The following is a 26,088-nucleotide window of genomic DNA, read 5'->3' on the forward strand; positions in this document are numbered from 1 at the left end:
CCGGGAGCCCAATGCTGGCTGGGGGTCCAGCTCAGGGGGTCCTTGAGCAGCTGCCCCAGAACCTCCACCAGGGTCTCCCAGTGCAGCTGGAGCTGCTCGGCCTGGGGGCCCCAAAGCCCTCAGCAAGCCCCAAATCCCTCCCAGGAACCCTCAACTCCCTCAAACCCAGCATCCCCCACATCCCCTGCAAGTTCCCCCCATGGCACCGCCCATGGCCATGTCCCCACATGGCCCTGGCCCTGTCCCACCGTGTCCTCACCCATGGCTGTGTCCCCACCACGTTTCCATCCATGTCATTGTCCCCCACGTCTCCACCCATCTCTTGGTTCAATGCCCTTATTTTTTCCGTTGTTTCAAGTGTATTGAAGTGATGAAGATAAATGAAAAGAAAACCAAGGCCAAAAGAAAATGATTTTTGTTTCCGTGCCGGCTGAGGATCCTCGTGCTTGGGTTGGAGCAAAGAACATTTTTTGGAGGGGTTTCCACCCCATTTTCTCAAAAATCTTGGTCCTTGCCCCAATCCATCACCATTTGGCTGTGGAAGACACCCAAGGAAAATTGTAATCGTGGAATTACTGAGATTGGAAAAGACTTCCAAGACAGTCCAGTATTCCTGGATGCCACCAGAAGATAGGATTGAATGGAAAAGATTTTTGGGGGTCAAAAGTCAACAAATCCACTCTCCCCAATGAATTCCCAATGTCAGTCTGCGTCCCGAGAGAAATTCCTGCCCCTGGGTTCATCCAGGTGCCCACGGGGAGCCAGGAAGATGTGGAGCCCCTCAACCATGCATCTTCCCAACATGGATCACCAGGACCACGGATCACCAGGGCTCTGCCCAACGGGGGTCACTGGGGATCATCCAACGCCGATCCTCCCACGGGGGATGGAGCTGGAGCAGCGCACGAAGCTCTTCCCGCACTCGGGGCACTCGCAGGGCTTCCCTTAGTGGTGCCTCCCTTGGTGTCGGGTCAAGTGAGAGCTCCTGGAGAAGCTCTTCCCACACTGGGGACACTCATAGGGCCTCTCCCCGGTGTGGATGCGCCGGTGCCTGATGAGGTGGGCGTTGTATTTGAAGCCCTTCCCACACTCAGGGCAGCGGAAGGGCCTCTCATCCGTGTGAATGCGCTGATGTCTGAGGAGATGGGAGCTCCTCTGAAACCTCTTCCCACACTCAGAACACTCGTAGGGCCTCTCCCCAGTGTGGGTGCACTGGTGTGCCCTCAGGGTGGAGCTCCACCCGAAGCTCTTCCCACACTGCAAGCACCCATAGGGCCGTTCCCCTGTGTGGACCACCTGGTGCCGGATCAGCTCACAGCTGCTGGTGAAGCCCTTCCCACATTTCCCACACCCATAGGGCCTCTCCCCAGTGTGCATCCTCTGGTGTTCCATCAGGTGGGAGCTCTGCCTGAAGCTCTTCCCACATTCCCCACACTCATAGGGCCTCTCCCCAGTGTGGATCCTCTGGTGTACTCTCAGATGGGAGTTGTAGCTGAAGCCCTTCCCACATTCCAAGCACTTGTGGGGCTTCTCCCCACCCTGAGGCTTCTCCCCCAGCTCCAAGCTCCCCCTGGATCTCCGGCCGCCTTCCCGGCACAGGGGGGCTCTTTCCTCCTTGGATCTCTCTGGGCTGCGTTTGCAGCCCCTCCTCGTGCGGCATCTCCGGGGCTTTTCCTCCTCCTCCATCCGGCCACGCCTTGGGAATGACAAATCCTGGATTGGGGAAAAAACAAGGGGTGAGCGCCTTGGGCTGGGGGCTCCTCCTGCCCAGGTCCATCACCAGGCATCTTGTGTCCATAAAAACCTCCAAAACACCAACATTCAGCCCAAAATGCCCCCAGACATCAAGACACAGACCAAAAATTCCCAAAACATCAAGATTCAGATAAAACACCCTCCAAAATATAAACACATTCAGCCCCCACAAAAAAAACCAAAGCACCAACATGGAGCCCAAGAAACCTCAGAAACACCAAGATTCACTCCCAGGAAAATCATGGATCCCCCTCCCTGATCACCTGCTGGATGGGGGGGGGTAACGCTCCTGGGGCTGGGGGGGGGCTGCAGATACAGCGAGTGCTGGAACCTTGCGGTGCCTCCTCTTCCTGCTCCTCCTCCTCCTCCTGTATCCCTACTCTTCCTCACACTCCTCTTCCTCACACTACTCCTTCTCCTGCAGAATCCCACCTGCTGCTCCCACGTCCATCCTTTCACCATTCTGCTCTCCAGCCCTGCTCCTCCAGCCTTTCTCCTCCTCCCCCCAGGCCCAGCACCCACCCCTGGCTCGCTCTGCCCCCCAGAGCTCTCGCATCCCACAGCACCAGCAGGGATGCAGCTGCGGCAGCTCGGGCTGCGGCAGCGCTGGGCTCTCGGCCGCTCCTGCCCGCACTCGGCCCCCGCCGCAGCCACTTCTGCCAGCACAGCACGGGCCGGCCCGGCCTTGGCGCTCCCCCCCTCCCACCTCCCCAAATTCCCCTCGCGGGGGGCGCCAAGGCCGGGCCACACGGGGGCTCCAGCTGGGGAGCGCCGGGCGCTGCGGCTCTGCCTGGCAACTGCTGACTCACCAGCGCCGCGCCTTCTGATTGGCTGAGCGCTGCCTGAGGGCCGCGCCTGCACCAAGGGGGGACACCCTGCTCCAGGGGGGATGGCCCGAAAACCGGGCACCCCCAGCGAACGAACAACAGCAACGCCTCCCTACAAACACATGCTCTCAATCTGCTCGGACACAGCCACACCGACTTGGACACAAGCAAGTGACACCACAAACCATCAGCTCCACAAAATGGCACTGATTGACACACACTGCTGCTCAGCCAAGCTCCTGCTCAATTCCTCAACTTCCAGAACAACAACAAAGCCTCAACACAACCATGGACATCGTGTCCTATACAAAAGGAGAGAATGGTGGAGTAGTTTGCACATTCTCCCAGAGGTAATTAAGGACATGGACACCCAGCAGGGGTAAAAAGGGAAGTCGAGAAGGGGTCTCAGCAACAGGGGATGGATGGTATTGCTGTGCTGGGAAGGGATTGGTTGAAGGGAGTGTGCAGGAATATGGTTAAGGCAAACAGCAGCGGGAGGAATCTATGTGGTAAGAAAGGAAAAGGAAGATGGAAAAGAGGAGGAAGAGAAAATAGTGAGGACTGGGATGTTTTTCAGCACCACCTTATCCTCAAAATTTGACAGCTGATCCAGATCTTTTGTATCCCCGCGTTCCAGGAGAGGAAAACAAGGAGGTCAGGATTTCAGGGTGTTTCTCTGTGGTGGGGAGCAGCAGGACAGGGCAGCACGGGCTGGGGCCTGTGGGGAGCTGCGGGGCCGGTCCGGGGCTGTGGGGCAGCCGGGGCTCAGCGCCGGGCACTGCCTGACCCCAACACCCCCCGGGCAGGGCCGGCACTGGCCCCCGGCCCCCAGGAGGCTGCGGGATGTGGAAGGATCAGGATTTTCTTTCATCGATCTTGTTTGGGTCACTGGAGAAACGAATGATTGTGCAGAAAGCTCAGCAGCTGTCAGAGGATGAGCACCCACAGGCACTGAGGGGGCTGCAGGAGAGGCACAAGAAGCCCCTGCAGCACTTGGCCAGAAAGGCTCAGCAGGGGAATGCAAGAAGGGATGAGCAAAAGGCCCAGGTGAAGGCAAAGGCCATGGCAGAGTTTCTACAGCCCCCCAGGGATGAACCGCAGGGCCCAAGGGGGCCCCAGCACCCAGGGGACGGCGGCGGCCACAAGCACCTGGCACAGGCATTGCCCTCCTCGGCACGGCAGAGCCCACCCAAACAGCCCCTGCCAAGGAATCAGGGCTCCAGCTGCAGGCCACAAGGACACTGCAAGCACAGACAGCAGCACCCTCAGCACCAGCAAGTCCACCCCTGATGGACATGGATTGTCAGGGCTCTCAGAGCTCCCAGCACACCAGGGACCCACCGCACCAGAGCCCTTGAGAACATTCAGGGCGCCTCTGGATCGAGACGAGGCCGCTCCTGATGGACACAGGGGCCTCTCGATCCACTCCGAATCTGAGACCTAAGGGGGGAAATTGGCAAGAAGATCCTTGATTATTCAGGCAATAAGTGGGAAAGAGGAGCAGGGGTGTTTTATTCAACCACTATCAAAAGATGTGGGGGATGGTTTGAAACGCATCAATTTCTGTTTGTTCCTAATTGTGATTGTAATTTACTGGGAAGGGATTTGGTGGCTGAAGTGGGAATGCAAATTCATATTGTCAAAGGAGATACAGAGGCTAATGCTGCTGTACCTTGGTGTCAAATGTCTGCCAAGGCCTCTGCTGAAGGGAACCCAGAAGTGTGGGCAGCCCCAGGGAAATAGGCAAAATTAGATATGGAGCCTCTCCAAATTCCTTTGAAGCATCCAGGACAAGTGGTGTCTAAAAGCAATACCCTGTTCCAAGGGAGGCAAGGAAGGGGTTACAGCCTCTTACTGAGGCCCTGCTAAAGGCAGCGCTTCTGGAGCCAGGCATCTCTCCCTACAACACTCCTCTCCTGCCAGCCAAGAAACCCCATCATGGACACCAGAAGGAAAGCACAAGTTTCAAGGCTTCAAAAGCAGATTAACTGAGCCTCCTGCCCTGGCCCTCCCAGAAAATAGACTCAGACACGGGAACTCATTTTACAGGAAAGATCCTTCAGGCCGTTCTGGCTGCTTTAGGAACACAGTGGCACCTCCAATCGCCCTGGCAACCCCAGAGCTCAGGTCGGGTGGAAAGAATGAATGGGGAAAGAAAGAAACACCTTCTGAAGCTGCTGAGAGAAACCAAGATGCCACGGCTACGGCTGCTGCCATTGGCTTTGGCAAGAAGAAGAGCCAGACCCAGGGCAGATATTCAATTATCTCCCCTGGAATTGAGGTTTCCATTCCTCACCCTGGGAATTCCTGACCTACTGGGGGGTGGAGATCAGGGATGTCTGTTTCAAGCAGTCTGTGGCCACAATCCTGTCTCTTGTGAAATCTCTTCCACAGGAAGCTCGGCTGGCACAGACCCTGCCTTGGCACTTTGCTGCCCACAACATCCAACCAGGACATCGGGTCCTGCCTGAGGAGTGCAAAGAAGCACCACTGGTGGCCGAGGGCGTGGCCCATTCCAAGTGTCCCCGAGCACAGAAACAGCCGCCAGCACAGCTGAACACGGGGGGACCCCTCACCCTCGCCTCAAGCTCTCTGAAGCCCCGCGGATTTGCACTCCCCGGCTGCAGGAGGACCATGCGAGGCCGCCACTGACCCTGCACAGAAGGGGCCGCAGCAGCAGCCAGGGCTCCACAGCGGGGGAAGCCCCGGGGGCTGCCCACAGATCCTCTGCTGGAATAGTCTGGCTGGGCACCTCCTCTGGCATCTCCAGGCACTGGGGGCCAATCCTCGCTGGCACCGGGCGACCTTCAGAGCTTTCTGTGCCTGCACTCGCCACAGCTGCTGCGCGAGACAGCGGGAGAATTCCACTCTGGCTCTCAGTTACACTCACACTCTGGGCTGGGCGGGATTCGATTGATGGAAAATATACCAAGTTCAGAATTGCTTTAAAATTTTATTTCTCTACTCAGGCTTGGTTTGCCTCTGCCTTGGGGAAAGGAATTTAAAGTGTTTGTTAAGGGATGTTACACCACTCAACAGAGATGAGCTTAACATCTCAACAGACTGGGAAGAGCCCAAAAGATACCCAAAAGATAACGCCCATCAACAAAACATCAACGCCCATCAGCAAACATCAAGGAACAGCTACCCCAGACACTGCCCCCGGCACAGCTGGAGACCCCTGCTCTGGAAAAGGCTGAGAAGGAAATCAAGGAGTGTGCACCTAATTAACATCAGAGGCCAAGCAATCCGGGGCCAATAGGAAACCAAATACTAAGAACTACCCAACTTGGAACCAATGAACATTAAACCTACGGATTTCTATGGGTTTAGACTGTATAAAGTTGAGGAAAAATCGAGGAAAACTCGTGTGCCATGGAATGATTTTCTCTGCACACCCGGGCTATGTGTGCATGAAATGATTTCTGTTGCACATCCTGGCCAGAATAAAGTAATGCCTTGATCCTTAACACTAAAAAGGTCGTTGGAGAGTTTTTGTTCTTCCCACAGTTTCAGTGACAAGACTACACAATTAAAATGGGTTTTTTTAATAATCCTATTCTGACATTGTCAGATGGGTCTGGGCCAAGTTTGTGAGAATCAGTTTTTAGTCTTAGGGGAAGAAGTAGCAAAAATCTTTATTGCTTTGGGGTTTTTTTGTGTATGTGTGTGTGTGGCTGTTAGTGATGGCAGAAGTTTGGAATGGGTTTTTCGATGGTAACCTTTAGGTTGCATTTTTCAAAACTGGAAGAGCTTTAAAACTGACCCTTTAACTCATAAACAGTCAGAAGAACATTAAAAAAAAAAAAATAAAACAAAAAGTACCTTGTGAGGGGTGCCACTTGTGAGTCACCTGATGGCTGCCCTGCAAGAGAAGCTTCCTTCCAGGCAGCCAGCAGAGGAGCTTTAGAAATGCAAATTAACTCTGCTGCGGGAAGTGTGCACAATGTCCCAGGCTCTCCTTGCCTGCCACAGGAATTGGGCTGATTCCCTCTGCCCCTCACCCCAAGCTCTGCCTCCCTGCACTGACGGAATTTGCATCGCTAAAGGCAGAGCCCACACTGAGCATCTCTGACTCTGCAACAGAAATCCCTGAAGCTGAAAAGGAAAACAGCAAACGGAGAATGTTGGGAGAACTTCACTCCAAAAAGCGGGGGGGAATCATCCCTCTCCCCACTCCAACATCTGCTGGCACTCTCTGTGTTATACAGGGTGGGTTTGACCACTGGGCTGCTTTTGCTGACACAAGGTCAGTGAAATCACTTGGGAATGCAAGGATGTGATGATTTAATCAGAGAAAAGCGGTCAATTGATGCTTCCCTGGCATTTTTGGGAGCGCCCAAAAATGGGGAAAAGATCAATGGCCACCAGAACAAATCCTAAAACACCATGGAGCAGCCCCTGGGAACCCAAACAAATTCATACCAGGTGCCAGAGAACCCACTGATCATTTCAATGCATCATTAGATCACAAGCTGTCCTCCAAATCATAACCAAGCACACAGCTCCAGCTCCTGACCTTCTCACCCACCAATCCACTCCCATGAGCAACGCCACATTTCACCCTGGGATGCCATCAGATTCTCTTCCAGCAGAAGGACCAGGAGGTTGTGGAAAATTAAATGACTCAAAGTGCTCTTGGCAAAGAGATGGCAAAGTGGTGAAACAGAGAACAAACAAAATAAGAAAGCAGCTCATGTACCAGTCCAAATGTGGAAAGGATGGGAATGGGACACGTTTTCATGGTTCCCTGGCAGATCATGGGTTAAACCAATGCTGTTTCTCCTCTCAGGTGCTGCAGCAACTCTCATCTTTTTACCATGCACCACACCTTGCTCAGTGCAGCTCATTCAGCAGGGGATCAAGGGCATGCAGGTGGCAGCCAGGCCTCCTGACCCAGAAACGGCTGCAAAAAGACACAGAATGAGGTCACTGAGAATAATCCCAAAACCAAAGAAGGCCCAGGAAGTACAGATTAAGGCATTTTTAAAGTTTGTAAAGAAAAGTACTGAGAAAATAAGAAGAAGGGGAATTAAAAGGAAAAAAATGAACGAGTCTTTAAAAACAGATGGTGTGAATCCCATTGGAGATAGGGAAAGGAACTTGGAGAGAAGGAAGTAACGAAAGAAAACAGAAAACCATCAGTTTTCGAAAATGTTACTAATTGACACGAACTGCTGCTCAGCCGAGGTCCTGCTAAATTCCCGAACTTCCCGAAGAAGAACAAAGACTTCACAGAGCCATGACTATCGGATGTTATACAAAGTGGGGGTGCACATTAAGGGGCACATGCAGCAGGCGGATCGGGAAGTCTGTACCTTCCAAGGACCTCAGCCACTGCGGAAAGGGACACGGAGATGCGGCCGGGCAAATCGGCATAAAAAGGAGGCTGCGTCCTCCAACACTTGGACAGACCCCACGGGAAATGCCCCGTGGCCTCTCCCTTTGTCCACGAATAAAGTTACTTTTACACGACTCCTCCGCCTCCTCTGGGGACACAAACCTCTGGCCACGGGAACTTTCCCGCACACTGCCGGCCACGGGGCAGCCACCTCTGTCCTACCCACAGCAGCCGGGACGAGCCAGCGCTGCTCCGGCACCGGCTCCTGCCGAGGCAGCAGCGGGAAGGAGACCGCGGGCAGCCGCTCCCGCAGCGCCCTCACGCCAGGGCGAACACGGCGCCCACACGGCACAACGAACCCGCCACAGCCCCCTGCCGCCCCCTCCGCCCGCAGCCAGCCCCGAGCCCCGCCAGAACCGAGCGCGGCTCCCACCTGCGCTGGGGCCGCCTCCGAGCTCCGCCGCCGCCTCACCGGGCTCCGGCCGCCGCCGCCGCCGCTCCCGGGCCCGCACAGACGCTCCGCCAATGGCGCCTCTGCTGCGCCACGGCCGCCCTGCCGGCGGCTCCGGGCCCGGGCTGCTCCCCGCTCCGACCAATCAGCGCGCCAGAACCACGACTGACGGCAGCACCGCCCAATCGGAGCGAGGGGCGGGCTCTGCACACGGCCCAGCCCCGCCCCGCGCTCCCAGCGCCCCCCGGGCTGCGTGAGGGGAAAGCCGCAGCTGAGGAGCAGCCCTGGAACGGGCCCGGCCCGAGCCGCCATTCAGCTGAGAAGAGAAACAAAGCTCTCCGCTGCTCCCGGCCCGACCTGCCCAGCCCTGCGTGTCGGGTGCCTCCGGCTCCTTGGGAAGCCCTGCAGCCTCGCTACTGCCGCCCCTAATTCGGAGCATCAGTGCATGGCTTTGATTTCCCCGAGAAAGGGAAAACCGCCCCAAACCCCTTTGGCTGAGTGCACGAGGGAAGAGATTTGTGGCAGAAAACTCCCAAAGTCGTTTATGCCCAGCTTGGGAAGAACAGCCCAAACCATGCGGATGTCCCGCAAACGGGGGACCCCCACAAGCCCCTCACAACCCCCGGGGCTGGGCTGGCCCTGCCTGGATGCCGGGAGACACCAAAACCGCTCTGTCCCTGCCCTCTGCTACTGCACAGGGACAGGAAATACAAGGAAAAGCCCAGGAGCTGAGAGAAGGACCGGGAGAGATCCCACCCCGGGCACCGGCACGGGCACAACAGAGCCAGCCTGGGCTCAGGGAGGGAATTTATTCCCAACCAAATCCCAGCAGCACAAGGAGAAGGCAAAGAAATCTCTCCAACACCTTCCCCCCACCCAGCGGGGATCACCCGGAACGGGGGTCACCAGGGCTCTGCCCAGCGGGGGTCACTGGAGATCATCCAATGCCGATCCTGCTCTTTTGGAGGATGCATATTCCTGAGTACAGCCAGATCGTGAGCCCTCTTTACCTGGTTACCCACAAGAAGAACGATTTCCACTGGGGCCCTGAACAGCCACAAGCTTTTGCCCAAATCAAGCAGGAAATCGCTCACGCCGTAGCCCTTGGCCCAGTCAGGACAGGACCAGAGGTGAAGAACACGCTCTACTCTGCCGCCGGGAGCAATGGGCTGTCCTGGAGCCTCTGGCAGAAGGTGCCTGATGAGACTCGAGGTCGACCACTGGGATTCTGGATTCGAAGCTACAGAGGGTCTGAAGCCAACTACACCCCAACAGAGAAGGAAATCTTGGCCGCCTATGAAGGAATCCAAGCTGCCTCTGAGGTAATCGGCACTGAAGCACAACTCCTCCTGGCACCCCGACTACCGGTGCTGGGGTGGATGTTCAAGGCAAAGGTTCTCTCTACCCACCATGCCACCAATGCCACATGGAGCAAATGGATTGCTCTTATCACACAGCGCGCCTGTATCGGAAAACTGAATCGCCCTGGGATTTTGGAAATAATCACAAATTGGCCTGAAGGTGAAAACTTTGGTCCCGCTGATGAAGAGGAACAAGTGACACGTGCTGAAAAAGCTCCACCGTACAGCCAGCTGCCATCAGAAGACACACGCTGCGCTCTTTTCACCGACGGCTCTTGTTGAATCGTAGGGATGAAACGAAAGTGGACAACAGCTGTATGGAGTCCCACATGACGGGTTGCAGAAGCTACTGAAGGAGAAGGTGGATCAAGCCAACTCGCTGAACTCAAAGCTGTTCAACTAGCCCTGGACATTGCTGAAAGAGAGAAGTGGCCAAAGCTCTACCTCTGCACTGATTCATGGATGGTAGCCAATGCTCTGTGGGGATGGCTGGAAAAGTGGGAAAAAGCGAATTGGCAGTGTAGGGGAAAACCAATCTGGGCTGCTGAGGAGTGGAAAGACATCGCTGCCTGAGTAAGAAAGCTGGTTGTGAAAGTCCCCCATGTAGATGCTCATGTCCCCAAGAGTAGGGCTAATGAGGAACATCGCAACAACAAGCAGGTAGATCAGGCTGCAAAGATAGAAGCGTTACAGATAGACTTAGATTGGAACCATATTTTTTCCCAGAGCTGGTGGGAGAGGGCCAGTTGTAACCAAAGGAGAAATGCAGGAAATGACTTGGTCAGCCTTGCCTGGAAGAAGGGTAATTTTCTCTAAGAATTACTAATCCTTTCCCTTGGCTTTTGACTTTCTTCACAAGGCCATTTGCATCCCAGCTTCAGCATGAGGTGAGAAGCCCGGGCTCACAGAACTGCGTGAAAGATTCCTCCGCAGCAACACTCGGGTGGAAAGGGGAGCGGGGCGCCCGAGCACCCTCTGGGGAAGCCTCCCGCCAGGTGGAATTTGTGCCGTGCCGGGAGAGGAGGAGGGGGGAAGGATGGGCGCTGTGTGGCAGCAGCAGGAAGTCTGGGCCGCAGGACATTCCACCTGCGCCGCTGCCCCGCAATCGGCGGCCGTGTCCCCGGGGCTGCGGCCCTGGCACCGCGTCCGCTGAGCTGCCGACGCTGCGGGAGCTCCCCGGGCTGGGCTCAGGCTCCCGCTGGCACCGGGCAGCAGGCTGTGCTCTCGCTGTGCTCAGCAGCAGCGGAAAATGCCTCTGGATGTGCACGTCTCCTGCTGCTGGGAAGAAGCAAGGAAGCGAGTCGAGAAGTTCTGGTTTCTCTTTGTCCTGCTGGATTTTTTAATTTCATTCCACGCTCCAGAGGCAATTGCTGTGCTGGCCTCTGTCAGCTGGTTCTATTTCAAGAGCAGCAGCAACAGGACTGTGTTTGAGCGCTGGCAATGGGGCCTGTATGGCTTTCATTCTCCTCGCCTTCGTGCTCGGGGGCTGGTGGGCATTCCAGTGTGTGCTGATCCTTACGCCTGTGACAAAAAGACTGACTTCAGTGCCATGAAAGCACGGTGGGTAGCCCTGACTGAAAGAGGCAATTGCAGTTTGGCTGAAGAACTTCAGGCGGCAGCCAGAAGGGCACAACAGCAGCCGTGATCTCCAACTCCCAAGGCAAAGGCAACAGCAGCATCCCGATGGCGCATCACGGTGAGTGAAAGGGTGCGGAAACGCGATCATTTCTTCCTCTGAAGTTTGGTGCAGGGCAGCCCAGGCAGGCTCTGAGGAATCAGGGGTGTTTGTGGGTGACTGCTGTTCTGCTGGAGAGATTCAATTAGAAAAAGAAGGTGTTCTGCCATTGGAGTCTTGACATCAGTGCTTCGTCAGCAAGACCCGGCTGCTCCGTTCTGCGCTGGGTCCAGTGCAGGCAAAGGGCTGAGTGTGTGAAGTGAGTCCTGTTTTTCAGCCATACAGCTCTGTCCTGTGCCACTCTCTGCTGACATGAAACAGGAGGGAGCAGGCTGACCTCGGCTGGGTGCCAGGTGCCCACTAAGTGGCTCTATCAGTCCCTTTCCCAATGGCCCAGGGCAGAGAATAAGATGGAGAACAACCAGCAGGGTGAGATAAGGCAGTTTTATTACAGAGAAAGAGAAGAGAAGAGAAGAGAAGAGAAGAGAAGAGAAGAGAAGAGAAGAGAAGAGAAGAGAAGAGAAGAGAAGAATGAAAAGAAAAGAAAGAAAAAAGAAAAGAGAAAAAGAGAAAGAAAGAAGATTCTGCATGTGCGCAGGCTAAGGAAAAAAGCCAAGCTCTATTTGCCATTAGCAGCGATGTTTGGACACTTCCCAGCAAGCTGGGCTTCAGCACACGGAATGGTCTCTCCGGGAGGGAAACGTTGAGGAATCACGAAAGCTCCCCCTGCCCTTCCTCCTCTCTCCCTTTGCTTTATACATCTGATCTGGAGTCATATGGTTGGAACATCCCCTTGGCTGATTTGGGTCCGCTGGCCTGGCTGTGTCCCCTGCCAGGATCCTGCCCACTCCCATCCCCTCTGCTGGGGGAAGGAATGGCAGAGGGACAGCGCTGCTGGGCAGCAGCCAGAACACCGCTCTGTTCTCAGCACCCGTCCAGCTACCAATGCAAAGCACAGCCCTGGAAGGCCCGTGAACTTTCCCTCAGGCAGACGCAACACACGGGACTTGAGCTGCCAGCAGCCCAGGTCACCCTCTGCCAGCCCCGCTCCTTGCACCTTGTGTCCCCACAAGCAGACACCAAGTGTTTCTGCTGCTCCCCCTCCTGCACAAATCCACAGAGAGCTGGGATTTTTCCAAGTCTCGTGTCTCCGTTGTGCCGTATTCCCAAAGAAGCAGCAGCCCCTGCCGATGAACACGGCGAGTTACGCGGATGCTTGTCAGCTCCACTGCCTGCCTAGAAATCTGGGAACTGCTTCTAAATGCTGCTCCCTTCAGCTCTTGGGCACCGACTGACACAGAGCTGGGAAACAAATCCCCTGGCTGCTGGCTGCCAAGGTGAGTTCCGCCAGAGTCAGAGCTCTGTGGGAAATCTCTATCCACGCCTCTCCTTTGAATAGATCCGCAGCCGGGGTGCGCAGGGACGTGCCCTGTATGGAAAGGAAGGAGTGTGCCAGCACCGTGACTGACACTTTCCCTCTCCGTGTGCGTTGCAGAGCCACGGGTACACAGACGTGATGGAAACCCTCGCACAGCCAGAGCCTTCTGTCCCTGCAGAACGGAGCGCGGCGGGTGGGGGCGGTTGGTGGGCAGCGAGTCCCGGACAGCGGGCGAGATCCGGCTCCACAGCTGCCAGGCCCCGCTAAGGCTTAATGCCGCCTCCTCGGCAACAGGAAAGGCCTTCAGCCTCGTCCCTGCCCAGAGGGGCAGCGCTGGCCTGGCTGCACAGCTCGTTTTCCCCACAGGTCACAGGAGATGAGATCACAACGCTTGCAAACACCGACTGCGAGCCACAGCTCTGGGTGCTCACCATGAACCTCAGCTCTGCGAGCGCTGTCTGCCCCAGGCTCCAGGGGATGCAGTGGGAGCCCGGCTGGGCTCTGCCCTGGGACCATCCTCCAGGGACAGCTGCACACAGGGAGCATTTGGTTGCCACAAAGAGCCAGGCCATGGCTGCAGGGAGCTGCTCCAGGTGCAGCCTGCACTGCTGTGTGCTGCGCTCTGGGGCTGCTGCTCCCCACAGAGGGGACTGCACTGGGGTGCCAGAGGAGACAGAGAAGCTCCATCTTAAGCCTGACTGGGCTGGGTGGCTGGGCTGGGAAGAGTGGCGAGAGTCAAGGGCATTCACAGAGCCCATCCTGCTCTGTGAAGAACGAGGAAAAGGGAGTGGGAACCCAGCAGTGAGCAGAGCTGAGGCCTGGAGAGCAGCTCTGAATGACACCCAGATCTCACCAGACCTCTGAGACATTGCTGTTCTTCAGCCAGCAATGAACACAAAGAGTGAACCTGGGGCTCACTCTTCCTCGTGGCCAGGGGCATCAAGGAAGGCTACAGTGCAATGGGGACTGCGGTGAGCTGGGAACTCACTGGGGGAAAGAGGGAGCACTTGTGGAGCAAAAGGCAGGTGGGGGAGAGAACTGTTCAGAGAAGGGCTGAGCTTCAGCTTGAGCAGGCTGAAAAATGTCACTGGGGGTCATCCCAGACTGATTTCATTTCAGAAGTTACTGAACAAGTTTATAATTGGGGGGGGGTGTCATATTTTCCCCTGCAGGTGCACGCTCTGCAAACTTGAGCTGCACTGCCGAGCTGCTCAAGCACGTCTCTGCTGCAGGTCACGGCGTTTCTTCTTTGGCTTCTCGTGGCCCCGGGGCTGAGCCGCAGCAGAGCCCTGGCGGAGCCCAGAGCAGCCTCAGCATCCACAGAGCCGGGCTGCAAGGAGAGAAAGCAGAAAGCGCCCGTCAGCTGAAGGCTCCCGTCCCCCTTGTCCCAGCCGCCCGCGGTGCCCAGGCCGTGCTGGCCGTGCTCAGAGCGCTGCCCAAAGCTGCCCAGCATTGCTGCCTCTGGCAGGAGAGCAGGAGGGCAGGACACGTGCCCAGCCTGCAGCCGGCCGTGGCACAGCCACCTCCTCAGCAGCTGCCCAGAGCGGGATGCTGCTGCGCTCGCTGCCGTCTCCCAAAAGCCCTTATCCCAGCCGTGCCAAGAGGACGGGCACCCACCTCACGCCTCCCGCCGCCAGAAGAAAAGCTGCTCCCAAACGCTGTCCTCAGCCTTCTCCAAGGGCACGTCCCACCCACGCCGCAGCTGCTCCCAAGCACTTCGCCATCCGGACCAGACAGCACCTAGAACGCTTCCTTTGGAAAAACAAACCATAAATCAATGAAAAGAGATTAAAGGGGAAACAAGGAAAAAGGTAAAAAATCTTCTCTCTTCTGGAGCCTTGAGGAAGGCCCAAGCCCGCCATGCGAGGGAAAAACCCACCCACGGGCCAGGGCAGCCCACGCTTTCTCCCTTCCCCCTGCACTGCCCCCAAAAGTCATGCTGAGCCCAAAGCGAACAAGGGCAGTGGAGCAGCCCAAGCCCTTCCTTGCCTGCAGAGCAAAGCAGCCCATGCACAGCTTCTGGTGTCCAACCTCTGCTCCCACCATGGGGCTTTGTTTGTGTCGGGCTGGCTGCCCCAGCCCCAGCGCGGGGCACGGTGGGTGCTGGGGGCTGTTGGCAGGGCCAGGAGCAGACTCCCAGTTCAAAACCAGCCCAGCCCATCCCCCCAGCCCTGCCAAAAAGCAGCTTGGCAGCCGACTGAAGAATTGGTTGCATCCGCCCCAGCAAAGGGGGGAACCTTTGCTTCCCGGCCAGGCTGTGCAATGCCCAAATCTGGGAGCATCCCCCTGCGTGTGGACTCATCTGCAAATTCGCCATGGAGCCTGGCTTTGGAGAAGGTGCCACAATTGAAGTCCATCATCTTCAGCTTGCCAGGTGGAGGAAGAGCTTGTCATCCTTGATGTCACCCTCCATGTCTCCAGCAGCAGCAGCCGCACCTGGCACAGCTTCTCCAGGGGCTCCTTCTTCCCTGGGGCTGGAGCAGGCTGTCAGTGCTCTGCCCAGGGCCCCGGCTGTCGCTGAAGCAGGACAAGCAAAAGCAGCTGGCATGGGGGCCACCAGTGCTGGGAAGAGCAGCTCAGCTCCAGCAGCAGGGCTGCGTGTGCCCAGCTGAGGAGCCCTGCGCAGCGATTCAGGCAGGACAAAAACTCTGCCTTTCTTTGCTGCTTCTTGCCAAGGCACGTGTGCAGCTGGAACTTACCGGCTCCCTGGGTCAAAGCGTGCGTGTGGCTCTCTCCCTTCTCCTATGGCACGTGAATATCCTGCATCCAAGGATCACAGGACAGGTCTTCTAATGAGGGCCTTTCCGAGGAGAGCACGGATAAACACCGCCGGATGAGATCCTGGCACTCTGCGGAGAGAAAGCAGAAAGCGCCAGTCAGTTGCAGAAGGCTCCTGTCCGCTTTGCCCCACTCTTGCCATGGCCAGGCCGTGCTGCGTGTGCTCAGGGCTGTGCCTAAACTTTGCCATAAATTCTTTCTTTTAGAGGAGAGCAGGACATTGCCACCTCCTCAGCAGCTGCCAGTGCGGGATGCTCCTGAGCCCGCTGCTGTCTCCCAGCACTGCTATTCCCCCCGTGCTGCAGAGACGAGGATCCACCTGGAGAGAGCCGTCGTGGGAGCGAGAGCCGGCCCCAGGTGCTGTTCCAGCCCCTCCTGAAAGGATGCTCCCCGCAGACCATCTGGTGCAGCACGATGCCCAGGGACCAGACGGTCGCTGCCTTGCCGTAGTACCAGCCGAACTGGATCCATTCTGGGGGCCTGTAGGACGGTGTTCCTATGGAATAGAGATGGAGTTCTTAAGGGGGAGCCGCAGCAGCGGCACGCGGCGTGACCCGCTGCCCTCTTGCCAGCACCTGGGACTTGTGTACAAACTGGGGGTTGGAAAAGAAGCCGCTGGTGTCGCAAGAGGGCAGCGGAAGCCCTGGCAAGGCCCGAGCATTCCATGCAAAGGAAAAACCCACTTGGTGCTGGGAAAAAACCACGCTTTCATCCTCCCTGCCTACACTGCATTCCATTCTTAAGCCAAGGCAAGCACGGGCAGCAGAGCAGTCCGAGCCCTGTCTCGCCTGCACACCAAACGGGCTGGAGCACAGGTTCTGGCCCCGCCTCTCTGCTACCCCCACCCACGGGTGTTTCTGTGGCGCTGGCTGCCCCAGCCCCAGCGCCAGTCCTGGGCAGAGTGGCTGGCAAAGGCTGCCAGCAGGGCTGGAAGATGGCCCCTCAGCCAGCGCCGCTCAAAAGCAGCTCAGCTGAAGACTCCGGCTGCCATGACTGGCAGCAAAAGGGAGAATCCCCCCTGCCACAGCCAGCTTGGGCTGTGAGATGTTGGGCCGTGAGATGTTGGGCTGTGAGATGCCACTACCAGGAGCCTCCCCCTGCGTGGGCTCGCCTGCAAAGCTGGTGTAGGCTGCAGCTTGCAGGTAGGTGCCACAGCCAAAGTCGGTGAGTTTGGCCTGCCCGGTGGCCAGGTCAACCAGGATGTTCTCCGGTTTGATGTCCCGGTGCAGGACCCCGCAGCTGGTGCAGTGCCGCACGGCCTCCAGCACCTGGCGGAACAGGTGCCGCGCCACCTCCTCGCACAGGAAGCCCCGTGCCCGAATGAAGTGAAGGAGGTCCTGAGACCGCTCCGGGCGCTCCAGCACCATCACCACGTTGTTGGGGAGCTCCAGCCACTCGTGGAGCTGGACGATGCCGGGGAAGCCAGCGGACACCTTGTGCAGCAGCACGATCTCCAGTGGTGCTCGGGTGCCGTCGGGCTGGGGGAGGAGCACGATGCCGTCAGCGAGGCCGATGCCGTGCCGGGGCTCGGCAAGCCCTCAGCCAGCCGGGGACGCTCTGCGCGCTCCGCTGGCCCCACGGCCGCTCTCCCTCGAGGCGTCCTGGCGGCTTCCACCCTGCCGGGCCTCAGCTCATCCCCGCCCGTCGCGCCCCGGCTTCTCCCGCTGCCCCTCGCTCACTCACCAGCCGGCCCCAATGGTGGATGCGGTTCCGTGGCACACGTTTGATGGCCACCTGCAAGGCAAGGGGAGCAGCGGGCTGAGCTCGCCGCCCGCCGTGCCGAGCCCCGTGCTCCTTCTCCTCCTCCTTTGCCCCCCGCCTCCTGCGCCCGCCGCCGGCCCCGCCACTCACCGGGGCGCCGTCCGAGAGCCGCGTCGCCGCCAAGACGCTGCCGAAGCCGCCGCGCCCCAGCAGCGAACCCAGCCGGTAGCGCTCCTTCAGGCCCTGCTGCGCCTTCCGTGCCGGCGAGACGCGGCCGTCAGCGCTCGGCCCGGGGCCAGGAACGGCCCCCGAGCGCCGCTCAACCGCCCCGGGCCGGCCATCCCCACATGTTGGCTCTTTTGAAGCGGACACCGGCGGCTCGGGGCCGGCGGCCGCGCTCAAGAGCGGCGGAGCTCGGAGCGGGGAAGACGCTGCGGAGGCGGCGGGAGCGGCCGCGCCGCCTGTGTCCCCGGCGGGCCCCGGGAGGAGCCGAGGCCGGGGTCGGGGTCGGGGTCGGGCCAGCCGGAGCCAGGGGCTGGCGATGGTGCCCAGGAGCCAGGCACTGATGCCCGCCCAGCAGCGCCACAGCCAGGACGGCGAGAGCCGGGCGGAGGCGGGACCGCGGCGGGACGCCCGGGGGCGGGGAGGGGGCAGCCCCGCCCGGGGCCGGGGGCGGGCCGGGGGCATGGCCCGGCCGGGCGTGGGGAGAGGGAGGCCGCGGGAAGGGGGGTTGGGGAACGAAAGGGAGAGCGGGAGAGGGTGCGAGACACTGGGAGAGGGAGAGGAGGAGCAGGAGAAGGGACGCAGAGGGTTCGTGGACTCGCTGCTCTTGTGCTGCTCTTGTGCTGCTGCCGCTGCTGCCGCTGCTGCCGCTGCTGCCGCTGCTGCCGCTGCCGCTGAAGCGCTGGGAGCGTTTGTCCGCGTGTCCGTGTGTCCGGTGCCCGTGTGTCCGTTCCCCCCCGCGCGCCCCACGGCCGAGCCCCGCGCGCCCCGGGGCAGCACGGGCCGCTCCGCTCCGGGGCCGAGGCGGAGTCCCGGAGCATCTCTTCCTCCCGCAGCCACAGCAAACCCGCTCGGCCATTGGGAGCATTTTTGCACCCGTTTCCCTTTGAAGGGCTCCTCTCTACCCCCATTTCCAAGGAGTCTCCCTGGGGTTTTGGCACCTGCAGCGACAGGGCAGCGATTGGCCTTCAAACTTCAAGAAAGACATGGAGGGGCTGGAGCACGTCCAGAGATGGGTGATGCCTTTTCCTGGTCTTAAAATCAAGAGTCATACACGGTTAGAAGGGGAAAAGGGATTTTACCTTGGTATTTATTTTAAGGATCCTTAGGTGTACAAGTCCAGGTCATATGCATCGAGATGCATCCCACCGAGTCTATCTCTGTGTCTCCCCGTGTCTCTGTGTCTCTGTGTCTCTGCCCCTCCAACATTGGGTATAACATTATAGGTTTTACTAATTAGCATATCTATCAAAGAGTCCCCAATGAGAGGCTCAAGTGAGCCCCCCTCCCCAAGGAACCTTCCCCTGGATTGTTCTATCTTGGTTTACAGAACATGTTCTGGAGAGGACCTTGGGGTCTGGGGCACACTGATCCCTAGCTACAAAGCTTCTAAAATGTTTAGTCTCTTAGCTTGACAAACAAGTCTAAGAATGTAGGCAAAAAGCACTAGGAGTACAGAAGTTGTAAAAAGGTATAACAGGGGTATAAAAGAAAAGGCAAAAATCTTCATGGCATCATTTCCCCCCTTTTAGAGACTAACAAAACTCTACCTTGTCTAGTCTCTACTCTACTTTTCTACCCGCAGAACCGGTTTACACAACCAGCTGCTCCACAGGCAATTACACAGATAATAACTACAATTACAGGTATTATGAATATTTCTTTTACCCAGGCCCAGTTTGGTAACCATGAGGTGAGGGTATCAAAAATATGATCAAATTTTAAAGTGTTATTTCTAGAAGCCACTTCATGTAGAATTTGAGTTCCCTTCCAAATTTCATCCAAATCTTTCTTAATTTTTCTATTAAAACACCAATGAATGGCCAGTGACCCTTCCCATCTAGGGGCGATAACTGAGTACAGATTTAGCAATCGCTCTTATTAAGAATTTTGGACACATTTTGGACCACAGTCTTATGGAAATCATGGGGTGAACCCTGAACTGTGGTTACCAGTTGGGCAAACAGAAAACATGTAAAAACAGTTTAAACTGCATCTTTCTGATTTGTATCAGTCTCTGTCTTCTTGGTGCTTTCAGGAGCAGAAGCTTTCTTCACCCTGGAGTAGTGAATCCACAGTCCCTTGCCTGCAACCTTGACCGCAGTAGAAGTGGTCAGCAAAACTTGGAATGGTCCCTTCCACTTGGCTTGCAAGGGGTCGCTGTCCCAGCACTTGATGTAGACCCAGTCTCCAGGCTGGAACGGATGAGCAGCTGTGTCCAATCCTATTGGTTTGGATAACACAACGAATCGCTGGAGCTTCTGCAAAGTGGAACTCAGAGCCATTAAATATTTCTGCAAATCATTTTTACCTCTCATATGAATTTCCCCTGGGATATGTGGAACCTGGTATGGCCTGCCATATAATATTTCATAGGGACTGATGTTGTCCCTTCTCCTTGGCTGTATGCGGACTCTCAGCAAGGCTATAGGCAGGGCTTGAACCCACGTCATGGATGTCTCTTGACAAATCTTGCAAATCTGGGTTTTGAGGGTCCCGTTCATGCGTTCAACTTTGCCACTTGCCTGGGGCCTGTATGGTGTGTGCAGGTCCCAGGTAAGTCCCAAAATCCTGCTAACTTCCCCAACCACTGTTGCAACAAAATGTGGTCCCCTACCTGATGACATTCCCAAAGGAACCCCAAATCTTGGTATTATATGATTAAACAAAGCTTTCACTACTTCTTTTGCTGTGTTGGTGTGACAGGGGAAAGCCTCAGGCCATCCACTGAAGGTGTCAACCAGTACCAGTATATACCTGCATCCCTCTTTGCATGGCATCTCAGCAAAATCTATTTGCCAATAATCTCCTGGGAGATCTCCTGTCTTTGTCACTCCTAACACAATTCTCTTGCTTGTGTCAGGGTTGTTTTTACAGCAGGTTTCACACTTGCTTGTTACAGATTGTACAATATCAATCATTCCTCTCCCTATCACTACTTTCCTCAAATGTTTTAAAAGATTTTCTGCTCCCCAGTGGGTACTTTCATGCTCTCGTTGGGCTATTTCCCGAAGGATCAGGGGTGGAACTACGACTTGTCCTACTGGGATGACAGCCCACCCACCTTCTTTGATTTCAGCCTTAAGGAACTTAATTAATTTGTGATCCTTCTGATCATATTTTGAGGTAAATAATGTCAAATCTATCTCTTTCTGTGGCTCCACTGCAAAAATGCCTTTTTCTGCAATCCCCCTGGCTGTTTTGTCAGCAAAACGATTTCCCAGTTTGGTGGCTGTTTTCCCTTTTTGATGACCCTTGCAATGCATGATAGCCACTTCTGTAGGCTTCCAAATGCTCTGTAAAAGTGCAAGAATTTGTTTAGCATGCTTAACCTCATTACCTTGAGCAGTCAGCAGGCCACGTTCCTTCCAAATAGCTCCGTGGGCATGAACAACACTGAAGGCATATTTGGAATCAGTCCATATGTTCACCTTCTTCCCCTCACTCAGTTCTAGAGCTCTCGTTAGTGCAATGAGTTCAGCTTTCTGTGATGATAATCTGGAGGCAAGGCTTTTGCCTCAATGATTTTATCTGAGGTGGTGACAGCGTAACCGGTCATCCTCCTACCGTTTCTCATGAAGCTGCTTCCATCAGTGTACAGTTCCCAGTCTGGATCTTTCAAAGGAACATCTTTCAGGTCTGGTCTGCTGGAATAAGTTTCCTCTATTGTCTGCAAACAATCATGCTCAGGCACACTGTCAAGTAATGTGGATGATAAAAACATCGCAGGGTTTACCACAGAAGTTGTCTTTAGAGTAACATCATCCTGTTCCAACAACACAGATTGGTATTCGAGCATCCTGCTAGGGGAGAGCCAGTGTCCCCCCTTTTGCTCCAGCACGTTTATCACTGCATGGGGTACATACACAACAATGTGCTGCCCAAGGGTGAATTTACGGGCCTCCTGTATCAGAAGGACTGTTGCTGCCACAGCTTTCAAGCATCCTGGCCAACCCTGGGCTACATTGTCTAGTTGTTTTGAGAAATAGGCCACAGCTCTTCGCTGGTCTCCAAGGTGCTGTGCCAGTACCCCCAGAGCAACATTCAGTCGCTCATGTGTAAAGAGTTCAAAAGGTTTAGTCAAGTCCAGCAGCCCCAGAGCTGGGGCTGACATCAAGGAATGTTTCAGCTGTTTAAATGCAGCCCTGGCATTCTCTGTCCACATAATTGTCCCCTTTTCAGCTGCTTTAAGGACCTTGTGAGAAATGAGACAACTCTTAAAAAAGATTAATTTATTGAAAACAGAAAAATTGAAAAATTACAGAAATCAGAAAAATATAAAAATTTGGGATCCTATGGCTCGGTAGATGGTATGCCCCAGGAGCGCAGGGATATGAGATCTTCTGGCTGAGACAGCACTAGACCTCAGGTAGAGAAAAAGAACTTGCAGTGCTGGGTTGACTTTAAAAAATTACTAAAAGCCCCTTAAAAGGGGTAAGGCTTTTAATGCCCAGCACCGATGTCTCCCACAGCTAGTCTGGAGAGAGCAAGACGGGAAGAGAGAAGAGAGCTCGCCTCTTGGCTTCGTCCTTTTTATAGTTTTTGCTCCGCCCCCAGTCTGCCCACAGCCTGCCCACAGCCCACCCCTTCGGTCCAAAGCGATTGGTGCTTTCCCTTTGATGGATCATCTCCGTCCACCAATGGCTCATCGTTGTCGGGGGGGGGGGGGTGGTATCAGTTTGAGATAAGGGAATACAATACTTTCATTAAAATTCAGGTATTCAGGTTGCCATGGGACTTGCCTGCAGAGTAATGGCCGTGGCTAAAAATAGCTGCTGGCTGTTAGACTGGGTGGGGTTTTGGCCTTGGAATCAAAATGCAAGTGAAACACCTACAAAAAGTATTAAAATACATCCAACACACCTCAAAACACTTGTAAAAGTATACAGTAAACACAGGAAAGGTAACTCTTATGGTGTACCAGTGGTTTGAAGCTTGAAAAGGGGCAAGTTTGTGATTTTTTACTGGGAAAAATTTTAACTGGGAAGGGTGCAACTCTATTAATAAACTACTTTAAACAAATGAAAACACTGATAATGGAACTGGATTTTTGTACCTGGGCTGATGGGTTAATTGTAACATTCAATTTAAAAATAATTAACTCAAAATTAATTACTTAAAGCACTTAATATGCAAAGACCAAGCACAAATAGGGATTTCATGTATGACAGACCTCATATAAAGGTCTCACCAGTATACCGTAGTTTGATATCCACAGGCGACACCAACCTACCATTCTCAGGAAGGCCTGCATCTCCCTTACGGTATGGGGCTCTGGAAGTCGACAGATGGCTTCCTTCCACTCTCTGCTGAGTTGGCGATGTCCACGGAAAATTTCCAGGCCCAGGTATACTACTGTTTCCCTGGCAACCTGTGCCTTCTCTTTCGAGACTCGATACCCACTTTGGCCCAAAAAGTTCAACAGACTTACAGTGAGCTCGATGCAGTCATCTCGTGTCTTGGCCGCTATCAAGATGTCATCAACATACTGGAGAACCGCTCCTCCTGGTTCTTGTTTCCTCCAGTCCTCAAGCTCCTTTGACAGCTGGTTTCCGAATATGGTTCGGTGGTTTTTAATCCTTGTGGTAAAACTGTCCAGGTGAGCTGGGTCTTCCTCCCTGTTTCTGGATTCTCCCACTCAAAAGCAAAGAGTTCTTGGCTATTCTTATGCACAGGAATGCAGAAAAAGGCATCCTTGAGATCTAAAACAGTGAACCACCCTAATTCATTTGTTAGTGTTGTCAGAAGTGTGTAAGGATTTGCTACCACTGGGTGTATGTCCTCTGTTATCTTGTTGATTTCCCTCAAATCCTGTACCAACCTGTAGCTTTTACCATCAGCTTTCTTTACTGGCAAGATTGGTGTGTTGTACCTGGATTCACATTCCACTAACAACCCAAATTTGAGAAACTTTTCAATCACAGGTACCAATCTCTTACGAGCTTCTAATTTCAGAGGACATTGTCTTTGTCTTACTGGTGTAGCCCCTGCTTTGAGTGTGATACTCACAGGTTCAGCTTTTTTGGATCTCCCAGGAGAATCATTGGCCCACACTATTTGAATGACAGCCTCTTCAACTTCTTTGGGAATTTTTCCATGGCATTCTTGTACAAGTATAGCAGCTGCTTTGATAATTTTAGATTCTGGGATTATAACTTTCACTCCCCCTTCCTTTGAAAACTTAATTTCTGCTTCCAATTTTTCCAATAAATCTCTGCCTGACAATGGCATAGGGGAATTTGGCATATACAGGAACTGGTGAGTGACCCAGTGTTTTCTTTAAATTTTAAAGGTTGGAAAAAAGGCCTTGTTTCACTTACCCCTGTAGCTCCAATCACATCCACAGTGTTTTGACTCAGTTTACCTTTTAAAGTATTTAACACAGAATACGTTGTTAACTCAACAACCACCCATTTCTGGTATCGCTTCAGCTTTTCCATCTGTTCTGGGACATTGGGATCCCAGCCAGGGTTTGCTAGGGGATAGATACCATTAACTGACTCTTGGAGACTCCCAGTTGCAATTTGAGTTTCTATAGCAGATACAGCAGCTTTGTTGACCATTTCTCTCTCTCTTTTATCCAATAATTCATATAGCATAACATTTAGATCACCCCAATCTGGGTTTTGGGATCTTATGACCATTTCTACATGCATAGCTACTCTCTCTGGGTTGTCCCTGTACTTCCCAACTGAGTTTTTCCACTGCTGTAATTCTCCGAGAGAAAATGGTACTTTTATATAAATGGCTCCTTGATTTCCCACAGCCTGTCTCAGAGGTGCTTTTAATACAAGTTCTTCCTCCCCCTCTTTATCTGTTTTGGACCTTGTGTGTTTAGCGACGGGACTGACTGCTTTCATAGCTTCTCGGGCTATCCTGCCCCTTCTTCTACCACCCTCCCCGTGAGAACTGTCTGTATCAAAATCATCCCATTCGCTTTTAATTGAAATTGGTTCATTGGTTTTAAAACTTGTTGCAGGCGAATGTTGATCAGGAACTGTCTCGCTCTTTGCGGCAGTAGAGGGGTAGGGAGGCAGGGGCTGCAAGCAGGTTCTCCCGTCCCTGGCTCTGTAAGAGCTGCCTGGGTCGGGGCCATCCCATCTGCCCTCAGCTTTAACACTGCCTGTGCTGCAGGGTGGGGAGAGCGAGCGGCTTCTCCTGTCTCTGGGTCGGAAACTTGTGGTTCTCTGTATTGGGGAATGCCGCCGCCATTGCCCGTGTCCATTTCTACCTTCACTTCTGTGTTCAGGGTACTCGGGGAAAGGCGGCCAGCCTGCCCCTTCCCCTCCCCCTTCCCCGTCTCTGCCTCTGGAAAAGTCAGGGGACAGCGGCCAATCTGCACCTTCTCTGCCTCCGGACCGGTAAGGGGGTGGTGGCCAATTCACATCTCTCCTACCTCTGCGCCCGCCCTCCGCCCCTGACGAGCTGGGGGTGAGGGGGCCCAGCGCCGCTCCTCCGGCTTGGGGCTGGCCGCCTGCTCCCTCCCCTGCCCCTGCTCGGACAGCGGCGGGGACAGTGGAGGCAGCAGCGGTGGCGGTGGGGGAGCCACTGCTCCCCCATCCCCTGCCCCCACCTGTGCGGGCTGCTGCGGAGGCGGTGGCAGCAGCGGAGGCGGCAGCGGCAGAGCCGCCGCTCCCCCACCCCCCACTGTGCGGGTTGCCCTGGCGGTTGAACAGGGGGGGAGACCCCCCCCATTGCGCAAAGCTGGTGCTACCATATCTGTATCTGTCATATCAATTTCTCTGTCCATATTAGTATACGAGTCAGCTTGCTGCGACTTTTTCTTTCCCTTTCTCTTCCTCAAAGTCATTTCCATATTACTTTTGTCTACCACATATGCTTCTTCCCTGTTCAGATACATAGTAAAAAGTTCTGCATATCTTAGTTCATCAAACCTACGTAATGATCTCAATTCTACCATCAGGTCATTAATGATATTTTCCAAACTCCCATAGCGAGGCCAATTTCCTTGACTTAATTTTAAAGTCGGCCAAACCTGTGTGGACAGTCTGATCAATTCTCGGGTGTCCAAAGTAGTTTTTCGCCCTGTCAGCCATTTCCAGTGTTTCATTATCAGCTCTAATGGGCTGTTAGGAGGGATTTTTTCATTCACACCACCCATGTTTTCTCACAGACAGGAAAACTCTGCCAGAGGAAAGCTCTTAACTCTGGAATTCAGCCTGCAATCTGGCCTTGGAATTCCGATTTCCCAGGCAGGTTATCTAGGTTACTATACAAACACTTCAAAACACTAAAAAGCAACTAGTTTTAGCAAGCAGTAAATGCGCGCGCACGAAAATCTGGTCTCAACAGGATTCAAACCCACAACTTCCGACATCTGAACCAACCAACCAACCAACCAACCAACCAACCTCTGAGCCGCTCCTGCGGCTGCGTAGGGTGCAGCCTCTGGGCTCCTGTGGACTCCACGGAGGGCGTCCCCTCCTTTCCACAGTTTGCAGGGGAAAAGTTTAAGCTTTCCCCTTTCGTGGGCTTCTATGCCCCCAACCTTTCCAACCCCCTCGGAGATCTCCTTTCTTAGTGCTAGCACAGTCTCGGTAGTATCAGTCTCCTTTTCACTCACCTCTTTCCGTGCTTC

At 54.8% G+C, this 26,088-nt stretch overlaps 3 protein-coding genes across 3 annotated transcripts in view; all 3 read right to left on the reverse strand.

Moving 5' to 3' along the window:
* LOC116436928 (zinc finger protein 436-like) overlaps positions 1-26,088 on the reverse strand; it is a 337,104-nt gene that overhangs the window by 157,474 nt on the left and 153,542 nt on the right. The gene's annotated exons all lie outside the window — the stretch shown is intronic.
* LOC116436906 (zinc finger protein 239-like) lies at positions 348-8,843 on the reverse strand. The gene is made up of 2 exons (XM_032094355.1): positions 8,357-8,843; positions 348-1,713 (listed from the first exon to the last, which is right to left on the reverse strand). Exons 1-2 carry the CDS (start codon positions 8,684-8,686, stop codon positions 946-948), a joined length of 1,098 nt encoding a protein of 365 aa, XP_031950246.1. The 5' UTR covers positions 8,687-8,843; the 3' UTR covers positions 348-945.
* Positions 13,648-25,184, reverse strand: LOC116436864 (serine/threonine-protein kinase pim-1-like). The gene is made up of 8 exons (XM_032094282.1): positions 25,063-25,184; positions 17,418-18,036; positions 17,250-17,300; positions 16,678-17,044; positions 15,886-16,062; positions 15,488-15,637; positions 14,406-15,262; positions 13,648-14,118 (listed from the first exon to the last, which is right to left on the reverse strand). The coding sequence occupies exons 1-6, from the start codon at positions 25,182-25,184 to the stop codon at positions 15,531-15,533; spliced, it is 1,443 nt and encodes a 480-aa protein (XP_031950173.1). The 3' UTR covers positions 13,648-14,118; positions 14,406-15,262; positions 15,488-15,530.

This window comes from Corvus moneduloides, chromosome 31 (genome assembly GCF_009650955.1).
Source record: "Corvus moneduloides isolate bCorMon1 chromosome 31, bCorMon1.pri, whole genome shotgun sequence".
Taxonomy (NCBI): domain Eukaryota; kingdom Metazoa; phylum Chordata; class Aves; order Passeriformes; family Corvidae; genus Corvus; species Corvus moneduloides.

Excerpts from the sequence above, each read along its gene's own strand:
- LOC116436864 (XM_032094282.1), bottom strand. The coding sequence starts at position 25,184 with ATGGGGGGGGTCTCCCCCCCTGTTCAACCGCCAGGGCAACCCGCACAG. Across the intron at positions 17,301-17,417 it reads GGCTCTCGGACGGCGCCCCG|GTGGCCATCAAACGTGTGCC; the intron begins GTGAGTGGCGGG and ends CTTGCCTTGCAG. Across the intron at positions 17,045-17,249 it reads TCCACCATTGGGGCCGGCTG|CCCGACGGCACCCGAGCACC; the intron begins GTGAGTGAGCGA and ends CTCCTCCCCCAG.
- LOC116436906 (XM_032094355.1), bottom strand. The coding sequence starts at position 8,686 with ATGGCGGCTCGGGCCGGGCCCGTTCCAGGGCTGCTCCTCAGCTGCGGC. Across the intron at positions 1,714-8,356 it reads CGGAGGCGGCCCCAGCGCAG|GATTTGTCATTCCCAAGGCG; the intron begins GTGGGAGCCGCG and ends TCCCCAATCCAG.